The 12723-nt window shown below is 33.9% G+C and overlaps 1 protein-coding gene across 2 annotated transcripts in view; it reads left to right on the top strand.

Moving 5' to 3' along the window:
* The window catches only part of LOC145268237 (ubiquitin-like protein 3), a 59244-nt gene extending 47422 nt beyond the window's left edge, over positions 1–11822 (top strand). The window contains exons 4-5 of one of the 2 annotated variants that reach the window (XM_080123564.1): positions 9612–9686; positions 11451–11822. In XM_080123564.1, the coding sequence (XP_079979690.1) occupies positions 9612–9686; positions 11451–11512 (137 nt within the window). In that variant the 3' untranslated portion in view covers positions 11513–11822. The remainder of the gene's footprint in view (positions 1–9611; positions 9687–11450) is intronic. The other variant, XM_080123563.1, reaches the window with a different exon arrangement.
* Positions 11823–12723: the final 901 nt, after the last annotated feature.

Raw genomic sequence — 12723 nt, 5'->3', positions numbered from 1 at the left:
TTTCTTTCTGCAAATGAGACTACTGAATAGTTCAAAGCAACAATTGAAGCTCGTGTTTCTATGTGGAAGTTTTATAGCAAACCCCACTCTCCCCAATGGTTTACTTCTACTTGTGCAGCTGCCATTGCTCAAAGGCAGCATTCATATCACAGATTAATCCGACATAAGTCCAGTACAAACAGACAAAAGTTTATTGAAGCTAGAAGTAATTATAAGAAAAAAAATAGTGACAGCTAAAAGAGAATACATTGAAACCACCATTAAAGTACAGGTTAGGAATTTGTGATTTCTGGAAAATCTACAACAGTATAGTAAATAATGGGCAATCCACAATTCCTCCACTATCCAACAATCATGAGGTTATTTGCATGGCAACTGCTTACCAATTGGTTTGCTTCAAACTCTATATTGGACTCAACAAATTGCTCTTTCTGTGATTTTCTTTTGCAGACTGACACTACACTAGATGATCTGAAAATCACACCTTATCAGGTGCATATCATAAAAAACATAGACACCTCAAAAACATGTAGACCCGATCTCATCCCACCTGTACTATTAAAAAAAATGCTCTGATGAGGTTGCTCCAGTCCTCTCCAAACTTTACAACAAATGCCTTAAGAATCTTGCTTTCCTGGCTGCTGGAAAACTGCTTCTGTGGTACCAGTTTTCAAGAATTCTGGCGAAAGAACCCATTAAATTATTGCCTATTAGCCTCCTCCCTATTTTCGCCAAAATATTTGAATTCATAATTAATCAAGCTTTAGTCCATCACCTTACAGTTGATAAACATCTGGCCGACCAACAATATGGATTTAGGAAAGCCCGTTCTACAACAGATATCCTAACTGTAATCTCTGAACGTATATACCATACACTAGACAAAGCAGGAGAGGGTAGGGCAGTAGCCCTAGATATATCTAAAGCTTTTGACAGGGTATGGCATGATAGTTTTCTAAGGAAAATTAGATCATACAGTATCATTGGGTAAATACTTAACATAAGAAAATCCCGGTTGTCCTCAACGGTCATACATCTAAACAATGATATAAATACGGGTGTACCTCAGGGATCGATCCTTGGACCTTTATTATTCCTAATATTCATATATGACCTCCCTGATAAAATAGTTTGAGATGGGTATATTTGCTAGCGACATCATGGTCTATAACAGACATGAGGGGAAAATGAATGAACACTTACCTAAGGCAATAGCAGAAACACTAGAGGAAAACCTCCAGTCTGTAGTGGAATGGGGACAAAAACGGATAGTCACATTCAATACTGCCAAGACTAAGCTTGTTTCCTTTGATAATTACAAGAAACCTCAACCACCAATAGCTATGGCTAAAGATACATTACCTGAAAGTACTTCTTTCAAACTCCTTGGCTTAACGTTCACAAGACACGAGTTGAAACAAATACACCAAAAGCATTATCAAAGCTGCTGTGAAGAAAGTGGGCTCTCTCTACCGTGCTGTAAAGTTACTTATGTCTGAAAGTATCCTGTACCTCTATAAGGCCACCATTCGCCCATGTAGGGAGTATTTTCATATTTGGGTTGGTGCATCTGCTACTAGTCTCTCACTCCTGGACAGGGTTAAAAAAAAAGTTGCCAACCTGATAGGTCCTGAACTGTCATCTAAGTTTTAACCTCTGTCCCATCGACGAAATGTTGCATCCCTCTGCCTATTTTACAGGTATTTTAATGGTGGATGCTCCGACGAACTGCTAGCTCTTGTACTCTGTGAACATAAATACCCTCGACGAACAGCAAAGTCCCACCCCTACACAGATCCCTCTATTTAAGAAAGCTTTCTACTCTAATAGTTTATTTCCCAGACTTTGGAATTCCCTTCTAGTTTCCTGCTTCCCCAACTGAACTGACATAAGTTCAAGTGTAATGTGAACAGACATCTTGTTACTCAACTCCCTACATAGTATCCCAACTCATGTCCCTGATAGTAACTCTCTACATCAAAGTGTCACTGTGCCTTGTTTAGGCTGAAAATGTAATAAAGAAGATTAAAAAAATGGTTAAATACTGAGCCCATAACCTGTAAAATTTCTTGTATTTTTATTTTGCCCAGCATGAAATTGACTAGTGGACGATAAATATGAAATGCATATATTTGGTACTAATTTATTGCTGGGATTAAATGAGTGCTCGGGTCCATAACCTGTAAAATTCCTTATATTTTTATTATCCTACAGGCAACTAAGGGGCTGCCTGTGAATTTAATATTCGGTCTCTGAGAAAGCTGGTTCAACCCAGCTAGGGTGAATGCCATACATTTTTATTGTGCTAACATTACAGTTACTCAAAGTGGAGGATAAATATCAAAAGTGTATGTTGGGTACTAATTTATTGCTGGGATTATATGAAGAAAGTAAAAAAGAAAAAAAAAATTATGCAGTTTAAAAATGAAAAGAACTGCCATTGGTAATATTCAAATGATGGCTAAGATAAAACAAACATACATACATTTGAAATAAGTGCATATTAGTTGATATCTGGTAATGTCTTGCAGCTTTTTTTTTTTTTTTTTTTTTTTGCTGGGCATAAATAACTCCTGTTTTCTTTAATGTCTCACACATGTACACACATGAAATAAATGCATTTATTAATGTCGTTAGCAGTTACTGCTGATGCTTCAAAAATTATCGTGATTGCATTTTTTTTTTTTTTTTTTTTTTTTTTGTCTTACAGTTTACACGTATATATTCATGCATAAAATAAGCAAATACATCACTTTAGCATTGATGTCATATCTGTCATTGCGAGTAGAACTTTTGCATAGAGCTCACTAAGAATCATCTGGTCTGCATGAAGTCCTCTTTGTCTAAACTATCTATTAATTTGCAAGATTGCAGGTTTTTACCTCAGACACCGAGAACAGTAAGGCTAAGCAAGTGAGTATCCTAAGGAGAGGGGAGTTGTGCAGCGATATATTTGTTTACATTTCAATTTCTGCATGTCTGTACAGTCAGGGAGCAGGAAGGGAATTCTGAAAACTACTGGTAGAGAAAACCAGAGGATAACATCTGATATTGACAACTCCTAGATTTTCAGCAAGGTCCTGTTAAAAGGAGATCTGACCCTACCATGTTGCCACTGTCTCTATTGGTGAGTAAGGGTTGGATAGAACATTAACGTGCATGTATTGAATGTCTGTATACCGAATCAAAACAATTACGCTTAAAAGGATGGTTGAAATCTTCAAAAGATCTCTTGGCAGTAATCTCTGAAATAATCTGCGAATGCTCAGTGTAGATATTCCTAACTTGCATATTTATTCGATGAATGAAAAAGAAACACCTGATTTAATGTAATTTTTTTAATGGTATGGGTGGTGTAATATCTAAAATTATATTGATAAAACCATCTTCCCAGGGAATACTGCCTTTGAGTGAACTAGTAATGTTCTGTTCTCATAAGACCAACTTTGCAGGAACTGTGTGCCCCCCCCCTTTTTTTTTTTTTTAAGAGGTTTGAGTGGGGTGAAATATCTTTTCCATTACTATCAAACCATACTTCCATACTTGCATTGCATTCTCTTTTTATAGAGAGATCCTCCCAGATATTGTCCCTATTTTGGAGGGGTATTATAGTATCTGTTCTTAGATACCAGGTCTTCCTTCTCTTTTGAGGAGTAGTGTATGATACCATCCTCCCAGGCATTATTTCCTTAGAGAGCAGTATAGTATATGTTCATTCTCACACTGCTATCCTACTAGAACTACCTTCTCCTTTTGGCAAGGAAGCATAGTGTATTATCTATTTTGTTATCTTGTCGTCCTCCCGTGTTAATGAAGAGAGGGGGTTGAGTAGTATTCGTTTGTCATGAAACAAAAAATCATTCATCAGTCATTACCTTCTCATTTGGGGTCAGGCTATACAATAGAACCCTGGGATATGGTGGCACTAGAATGTTTTTTTGTTTTTTTTCAGGTTATGATGTGGAATACGATCCCTGGTTATGGTATTTGCCCCATCTAAGGATGTTATTTGATTGTATACATGTGTATTATAGACTGCAATGTATTTTGCTACTAATTTTTCATGCCATATCCTGGGGTTCTACTGTATAGTTCATTTACTGTTATATCTTCTCAGCCTAGTAAAATATGTAAGGGAGCATATATTTATTAATGGGTAATATCACTAAATCTAGCATTGAGTTGATTGCAAGAAAAAAAATGTTGTGTAGGCATTAAAAACTTATGTTAAAAATTATTGCTTGAGGAGTCATTTCAAGTTATTAATTTATTTTAAGCAGCTAAACACAATAAATACGCAATTTAAATATGTCAACATTGTTTAAAAACTAACGAACGTTTTGTAGATGTTTCATGTTGGCCATGTTAGTTTTAAACAATGTTGACATTTAAATTGTATTATCGTGTTTAACTGCTTAAAATAAAATAACTTGAAATGACTCTTCATGCAATATTTAACATAAAACATTTTTTTATGTTTAGAGATCTTTGTTGCAATCAACTTGATACTAGTTTTAATAGCATTACCTTGCTTGCTAGCGTATATATATATATATATATATATAATGAAAAATGACATTACTGACTGCCTATGATTTTTATATGAATATTCCAGTAATATGTATAGATTAATAGTTAGTACGAACATTGAAGCCTTTAGTCTTTTTTTACAAATGTCCATATACAGAGTTCGTATAGACTTGAAAAGTCCCTGAATTTTTACTTTTGCCTTGAAAAGGCTTTATTTCTATTACCTTGAAAAAGTATTGAATATTTTATAGCCATCTTAGAACTGCATAGAACCAGCAGCATACACAAGACAATAGGGAAGAAGTCATTTTAAAAATGGTCTAGATTCTCTCTCTCTCTCTCTCTCTCTTTACTACTTGAATTAAAAAAAAAAAAATTGTTACTCATAACAGACACGTTGAAAGAACACCTCTGGGAAGAAATGGGGTAACATGAATACACCAAAGACCATGGTTCTCGCTACAAGCTTTATCTGCATGACTCTAGGCGGTAAGCCACTTGATGATATTCTGGAAGTTGGTCTTTGCAGAAGAAATTTCTTGTTGAAAAACTATAGTATGTCTAGCTCTTGTGGGTATTTCCACTTATTGATCAGCTTCTTTGCATGTTTCAGTTATTTTCTTGCACCACCTTTTACAGAAATTGTCCTTTCCTTATCTTTCAGATGTCCTAATGAGTTTTTTATCTAAGCCTTTGCAATGACATGCATCAACTTTCTAGGTTCATTATCAATTATCTTATTAAGTCCAGTGTTCTTATGTTCTCTCTGTCGTCTTGTAGTTCAGTATAGTCTTTCAATTCCTTTCTGACTTTTTCAATCATTCTCCTGCTGTTGTTAAGCATCATTCATCATGCTGATTTTGTTGGTAATCGTTTCCCCAGTATCTTTCTCTTAAGAATTCTTTCTAGAAAGATATTGGGTACTTGTGGGAGAGACCACGTGAAGGTTGCCAACATCCCTATGAAAGTGTTTTCGTGGAATGAAATGGATTTGAACTTGGCACACCCAGGTTGTCAGTCCATGTCGTTAATCACTTATTCACCATCACCTCTTTCCTGCTGATGCTGAGGAAGTCTATCTTTATTTATCTTTCCAATGCAGATTCCTATGAAAACTTTCACACTCGCTGAGGTTCCAAATTGTCCTTGTTCAATGATTGGCATGCAAATAAAGGTATCCGTACTTGAAAGATGTGAACAAATATCACGCATGTCTTGCATATTTCTTCCTCATAAATAGGAGAGTAGAAAGTGGATCTTGAGTTTACTTACGGCAGCCTCATAACTCTTGCTTTGCTTATTTTGTCCTTTAGTCCTCACATTCCATCAGTGATGTTTCTGACAAAGGGGGGAGAAAGGCTGTTATCTGGGTTGAATTTTCCATCTAACACTAAAAGGGGGATGACTATGAGAAATTGGCTGACGAGATAGGTATATTGGTATACCACTCCTGACAGCTGACTGGTTCAAGACTAAGTGGTGGAATTTTATTCTCTGGCATGTGATGAAGTTCTCTGAATTATGCATATAAGTCAAGTGTTTTATTAATGCAGAAGCTGACAAAAGTAAAACCACTCATCCTTATAAAATTTGTGTGGGGATGATGTGAAACCATGTGCCGCTCCCCCTTGACAACAATCGCAGACTTAATGCTGTGTTCCATTTTTCTTTTCTCTTTCATCTTCTATTCTTGTTCTGGCAATCATCATCTCAAGGGCAAGGTATTTAGTTCTTACAAGTTCTTGCGACCAGACTTGTGATACTAGGGTTGGGAAGTGGGATTGAAAAAGTGAGTGCTCCAGAGGAGTAGCCCACTGACTCTGCAAAAGATGCTTGTGCTGCCGGCGCATCAGCATTCTTGGCAATTAACAATAAATTAACCTTCAGGCGATTAACAATAAACTAACCTCTTCTCAAAGAAAATGCATAGCTTGGATGGATGGACCTCCTAGAACTGCACAGAATGAACAATACACTGCAATCAACAGGAATGCTCTAATCTCTGTAGATTTCACAAATATTGAAAAAGTAACCGAGCTCAAGAAAAACAAACACCCCTAACACATTCTGCAGATATCTGTTGTACTGTGTGTGACACCATTGATCATCTAAACACTGACATCCACATCTTAGTCATCTGTTGAGGTCATCTTCGTCAGTCAGTTGATCATTTCATCTCGCCATCTGCTCTGAGTCATAGCCTGCCTTCAACTGTAAACTGTTGTCAATAACTGTTACAAACGTCGCACCCACTTCTAAAACTAACTCTAATATATTGACCTGTCTGCTCTTTTGTTCCAGTCTCCGCCACACCTTGATTAACAATACCATTTCAGATGGCTTTTGTGCTTTGGTGGCCCCTTACTTGTCTTTCTACTAACCTCTATACTGTTGTTCTCTGCTAATCAACTATTTCCTTTTTTTTTTTTTTTTTTTTTTTTTTCCCCCCTCCCTCTCCGGACAAGGGAGGGATTGAACCTAGTAATTTACTTCCGTTCATTTGTTCACACTTTTCTCAAGAACCATGCCTTGGATTTTTTTACATTTTGCTTAAACAATAGTCTTGGTGAAAGTAAATTTTTCACTTATGGAATATCCATTGTATTAATGTAATCAGCTATGAAATTCTGTTACTAGTAGGTATCACAAACCAGCCTAGAATATTGTGGAATTCTCTTTTAATTGCAACAATTTGGAGGATTATTTTGATAAAATTTGAATGTAAACAAAATTTACTGTTTTCTTTTTTCTTTAAACATTTAATTCTTTTTGTGCCATTTTTGTGGATTACTTATAGATAGGTTAGCATTATCAGTGATTAGCGATTTATTTCTTAATGTTGGTGATTTTCAACTGAATGTGCACAATATTGTATAAAAACAGGTCATTCCTCAGCACAATAGCCGAATATAGGGTTTTAAGTTAGTACAAAAGGTCCAAATTAAAAACTAATAAAGTTATTTTTACAAGGAAGTCACCTACTTCAGCTGTTTGAGGATAAGGGTTAATGGATGTCAGGAAGTCAGAAAAATGATGGGTAGTATTGGAAATCTGGTAGAATTTGATTATTTCAGGGAACGGCTCAACAAGAACTGTTTACATTGGACTTGAAAGTGACCATGTAGTAGTCAGCTGGAAAGAAGCTTATAGTATAGGGTTTAACAGGCAGGAAAGAAAGAAACTTTGTTCATGGAATTTGCATTTAGTTTTTTGCACGGATAAAGAGTAGGGGAAAATTGTTGACAGTCTTTGTAGCTCAACAAGTGTTTTTTGTGAATGTTTTTTTTGGGGGGGGGGCATAGATTGAAGCTCAATTTAGCACTTTCCTTGAAAAAGAGCATAGACTCGCATCTCTTCTGCGAGAAAGAGGTAAGGAGAACCTATTATCAAATTATGTTTTCTGTTTTGTATATTTTTTTTTTTATTAATCTACTATCAAAAAGACCTAATTTGATCTGTAAGATGCTATTGTTTGCTGTTGAAATAAATTTTACATGAACTAAGTTGTGCCTCGTTTTATTTTTGTTTATATAGATAAGATTTTGTCCAATGTTTTACTTATTGTTTCCACTATTAGTAGTGTTGTATAATAGAGAATTGGAAAAATCAGAACTTTTTATAGTATCATAAAAATTTGTGCCATTTTCTGACGCCAAAAATGATTACTCTAATTGTGTTTATTTTGTTTGCTTTTTGGTTAAAACTTCATTTTCTATTGTTATTACTAATTATAACAAATATTTATTGATTTTAAACTCAGTAAAACTAAAATCTGTATATCATCCTCTACAAGTGTAATTTTTAGTTTGCAAAAATGTACTTTTTTTTTTTTTTTTTTTACAGTACTCTAAAAAAAAAAAAAAACGACTTTATAATTAAATATTAAAAAATGTTAAAAGAATTTGAATTAGTAATTGTATCGGAATCAGAAATTTAGAATGAAATCGATAATTATATCAAAATGCGGAGGAGGGGGGTGTTGGAATCGTTCCATCACTCATTATTATTAATTTTTATTTACATGACATTTTACTCGTTTGAAGCTGGCATGTTTAGTTGTACACTGAAAATTGTCTTATGTACAAAAGACAGAAAATTTTCTAATTCCGAACGAACTTTAAACTTGGTAGCTAATTGTGCTATCAAATGCATAATTTCAGTGACTGATTGAATTACAAAAATAATTTTCTTTTATGTTTAACAAAGATTTTAGATATCATGAAAACGAGATTTTTGTTCAGGATACCTACTACTAACCCTTTTCATAAATATGACTGGTGGCTTAGTGGTTAACAACTTGAAATGAAAACCGGGCTATGCTCCACAGAAACTTTCATTAAACCCACACTTGATCTTGTATCTACTCCTGGGCAGGAGGTAAATGATTTATCTTGTGGAGTAACGATGAGTAAGTGGTTAATTTGTATGTATTATATGGATACACACACATGTATGTATATATAATGTGTGTATTATATTATAAATATAATAAATATGGTTAATAACACGGACTATCCTTGGGTTCCAAATCAACCGAGATTAGACTACTCCTATAATGACGTGATCCCTGTTGATTCTGATGTAATGCTAGTTCTGTGCAGTTGTAGGAGGTCCACTCTCCCAGTTTTTGTCTTCTCGAAGAGAGAGATAATTTATTGCTAATCGCCAGAGGCGCTTTTACAAAGGAATGCCAACAAGGCTGCACAGGGACTTTTTGGAAGTCAAATATCCCTCCTCTCTTCGGGTGCTAACTTCTCAATCCCATTTTACAACCCTGGTGTCACAGTTCTTGGGGTGGGAGAAAACTAAATACCTCTGACACTAACTGGATGTACCAAATCCAAATTCAGTACATTCTTTCATCGAACTCACAACTGAGCTTGTGTCTAACTTAGAGGGGAGGTAAATAAAATAAAGGGGGGGGGAAATGATAATCAAAACTTGGGTTGTCACTTGGAAGGAGTTATTGAATTTGATGTTATTTTATTATTAGCTTAAATTTAATTTTAAGTAATTAATCTGTATTTAATGAGCAATGTTTAATTATAATAATTATCATAATCATGCCATTTGTTTTGCAGCTCTTCAACTTCCTCTTGGAAAAACTGTGATGCACTTAGTAGCGCGAGAAAATTTACCTGAGCCAAATAATCAAGGTGAGTATATCATATTGATTGTTAAAATAAAAGAATTCTATTTTTATTTAAAAAAAAGTGTTTTCTTATTTCATGCAGTGTTCAATTCCTGCACAGTGGTCCTGCGGGTAATGACACCACTGCTGTGCACACAGGTTATAGAACATGCAACACCCACATATGCCGTTTTTATCATGTATATGGACTCCACATTCTTATGTAGAATAAGTGTTGGCAGATTCTGTAGCCGTGGCACTCTCATCAATACCGTCTGACGGCCATAGCCATCATTAACTTCCTGTTGATCCTTGAACCAGTTGATCTCTACAAAGTTTGATAAATGGCTTGATGGTGTCTTCCTTTGCAAACATCTCTAATGTTGATAATTTGGTGCTCTTATTAGTAATAAACCCTGGACATCTAATAGCATCAAGACTGCAAATAAGCAAAATACACCAGTTTTCTTAGATTTTTATTTCAACTGGCTGCTGTGGAAGGATAGCTCAACATTTGTTTGTTTTTTGTTTTTGTTTTTTTTCTTTTAATTTAAAAAAAAAAAAATGTTTAAATGGAAATTGCTCCAGACAAGGCATGAAGTCACTTTATGTAAGGAGCTAAAAAAATACAACTTCAAGGTAAAAAAATTTGCCAATGATAAGTGTTAGATGGAATAGATTCTGACTCAGAAAACAGCAATTCTTTCCTCTTCATCAAGAACATTGCTTATGGAATGTGAGGACTAAAGGACAAAATAAAGGAAGCAAGAATTATGCGACTGACAAAAGTAAACCAAAAATCTTTTTATTTTCCTTAAATTATAATGTGGTGTCAAATTAGTAAGAAACTCTTGAGACTCAAACCAGAAATAAATGTCCGATCCTATTTTTTCCGTTCTTCTTTATATCTTCATAATTTTTCATTCCTTCCTTAGTAGCTTTTGCCTATTAATGATATGCCATGCTGGAGATTATCATTGAGGTTGCTCTCAGTCTGCCTAACCAAAAGGATATTCAATGAAATTTCCTATGATATTTGCATGTTGGTTTTCAAAAGGGACATTTTTAACTTTTCACAGTAATTTGAAAATGTAAAAAAAAAAATAAAAAAAAAAAAAAATCTAAATGTGATGCCTCTGTTTAGTCTCGAATGACAATAGATACTCTCTGTAAAGGTACCTTCGCATGGAATTGTGAGGTAAGAGTTGTGCAAGCACCAACCACACCTCTCCTGAATCGGCACTACTCGAGTCCAGTGGCAAGAAGCAGTGCTAGATGACTGGAAACAATGCCAAGATAAGCACAGAGCACATACAGCACCTGATATTACCAAATAGTCACCCATTTTAGTACTGAACAGGCTCAACATTGCTTAACTTTATTGATCTGACAAGAACAGATGTGTCAACGTGATTATATTTACAAATTTTAAAAGAATCAGAATTGAAAAATTTTGGAATCGTCTCAACACTAATTTGCATATTGATTTTCAAAAGGGGCATTTTATTGACATCTGTTAATATTGAAAAAAATTAAATATTTATTGCTTGTTTCTATAAACCCTCAATAGACTCAGCCTATTACTATTATACTATACTGGGGACTATCATAAATTGAGTTGCTCTCAAGCCTGTACATTCAGTGAAATTTCCTGATATTTGCATATTGGGTTTTAAAAGGGATATTTTAGTAATTATCTGTTAGTATTGAACATTTTTTGTTTTCTTTTTAAATGTTTGGTTTAATAAAATTTCTCTATTTTCATAAAATTATTTTTTCTTTCTTTCAGGACAATTAAAAAAAGATAAAAATGGAGAAAGTGCTTGCAGTAATTGTTGTGTTATACTTTGACCAAAGCAAACTGGTTCGAAAGAATTGATAAAAATGAAAGACATCATCTTTGATGCATTGTCACCAGCTTGGTTATTCAGAGACTGGGGATGACATTAATTGTTTCCTTTTTTTTTATTAAACTATCACCTTTTTACACAAGAAATCAAAAAAAAAGAAAAAGATGGAAAAGAAAGATGAAAAAAAAAATGCTGCATGAGTATTTAATTTTGAAGCAAAAAAAAAAAAGAAAAAAAAAGCACATCTGATGATTAAGATTCTAGCTATTTCAACTCCTTCATTCTCCCGAACTCATGACTTCTGATGACCACTCATATGCGTGTTGTGCATTACTTTCATGCAAATATACAAAGTATATATATATATATATATATATATATATATATATATATATAATGAATTTAATTTACTTATTACGAGTCAGAATCATTGATGCATTGTTTTAAGGAATTATGCCTTGATCACATAAGGACTATCGCACTACACACACGACACACTGCACATAATGATGGCTGCTAATTGCAAACAGCTGAGACATTTAAGAAGGAAGAAAAGAACTCTTTCATTTGTTGAAAGAAAGATGAGGAAATTGCAAAAGGTAAACAAAAAGACTGACATCAAAGTTAGTTGAATTGGCTGTGAAAATAAACATATAATAAAAAAAATTAAAGCAAAAATTAAAAAATGAACAAACAAAATATATTGTTGGAGAACAATTATCCGTTTGGGGGATTTGTAGATTTTATTCCAAAAAAAAAAAAAATAAAATAAATAACTTCAGCCAGTTTCTTCTCTCCTATACAGCCATTCCTCTGATGATAATGATGATGGTTGTGGTGGTGGTGGTGTTGATGATGAAAAAAGAAAAGTTCACAGAAACCGGTTTAGGACTTTTTAAAAAGGACTGTTACAAAAATAAAATTTAATTTAAAAGAAAACAAAATCTGATTTTTTTTTTTTTTTTTTTTAAGAATGACATTCTTTTTTATTATTATTATTATTAAAAAGAAACAAAAAGAAAATTCTGTGTGACTAAATGTGAAACGACAAACAAGGAAACAAATAAAACATTGCAAGAAACTTTGGTAAAAACAAAACACATAAAGAAAACAAATATATCTCTATGATCATTTATTTCATGAAAGGAAGTTGTACTGATTTTTTTTAAACCAGATTAAAGAGGAAAAGATTTGTTATGGAATGTCATTGTA

Source organism: Euprymna scolopes, chromosome 43, assembly GCF_053919585.1.
Source record: "Euprymna scolopes isolate OS-2025 chromosome 43, ASM5391958v1, whole genome shotgun sequence".
NCBI lineage: Eukaryota > Metazoa > Mollusca > Cephalopoda > Sepiida > Sepiolidae > Euprymna > Euprymna scolopes.
The sequence above is the reverse complement of the archived record's forward strand: the minus strand, read 5'-3'. Positions and strand labels throughout refer to the sequence as shown.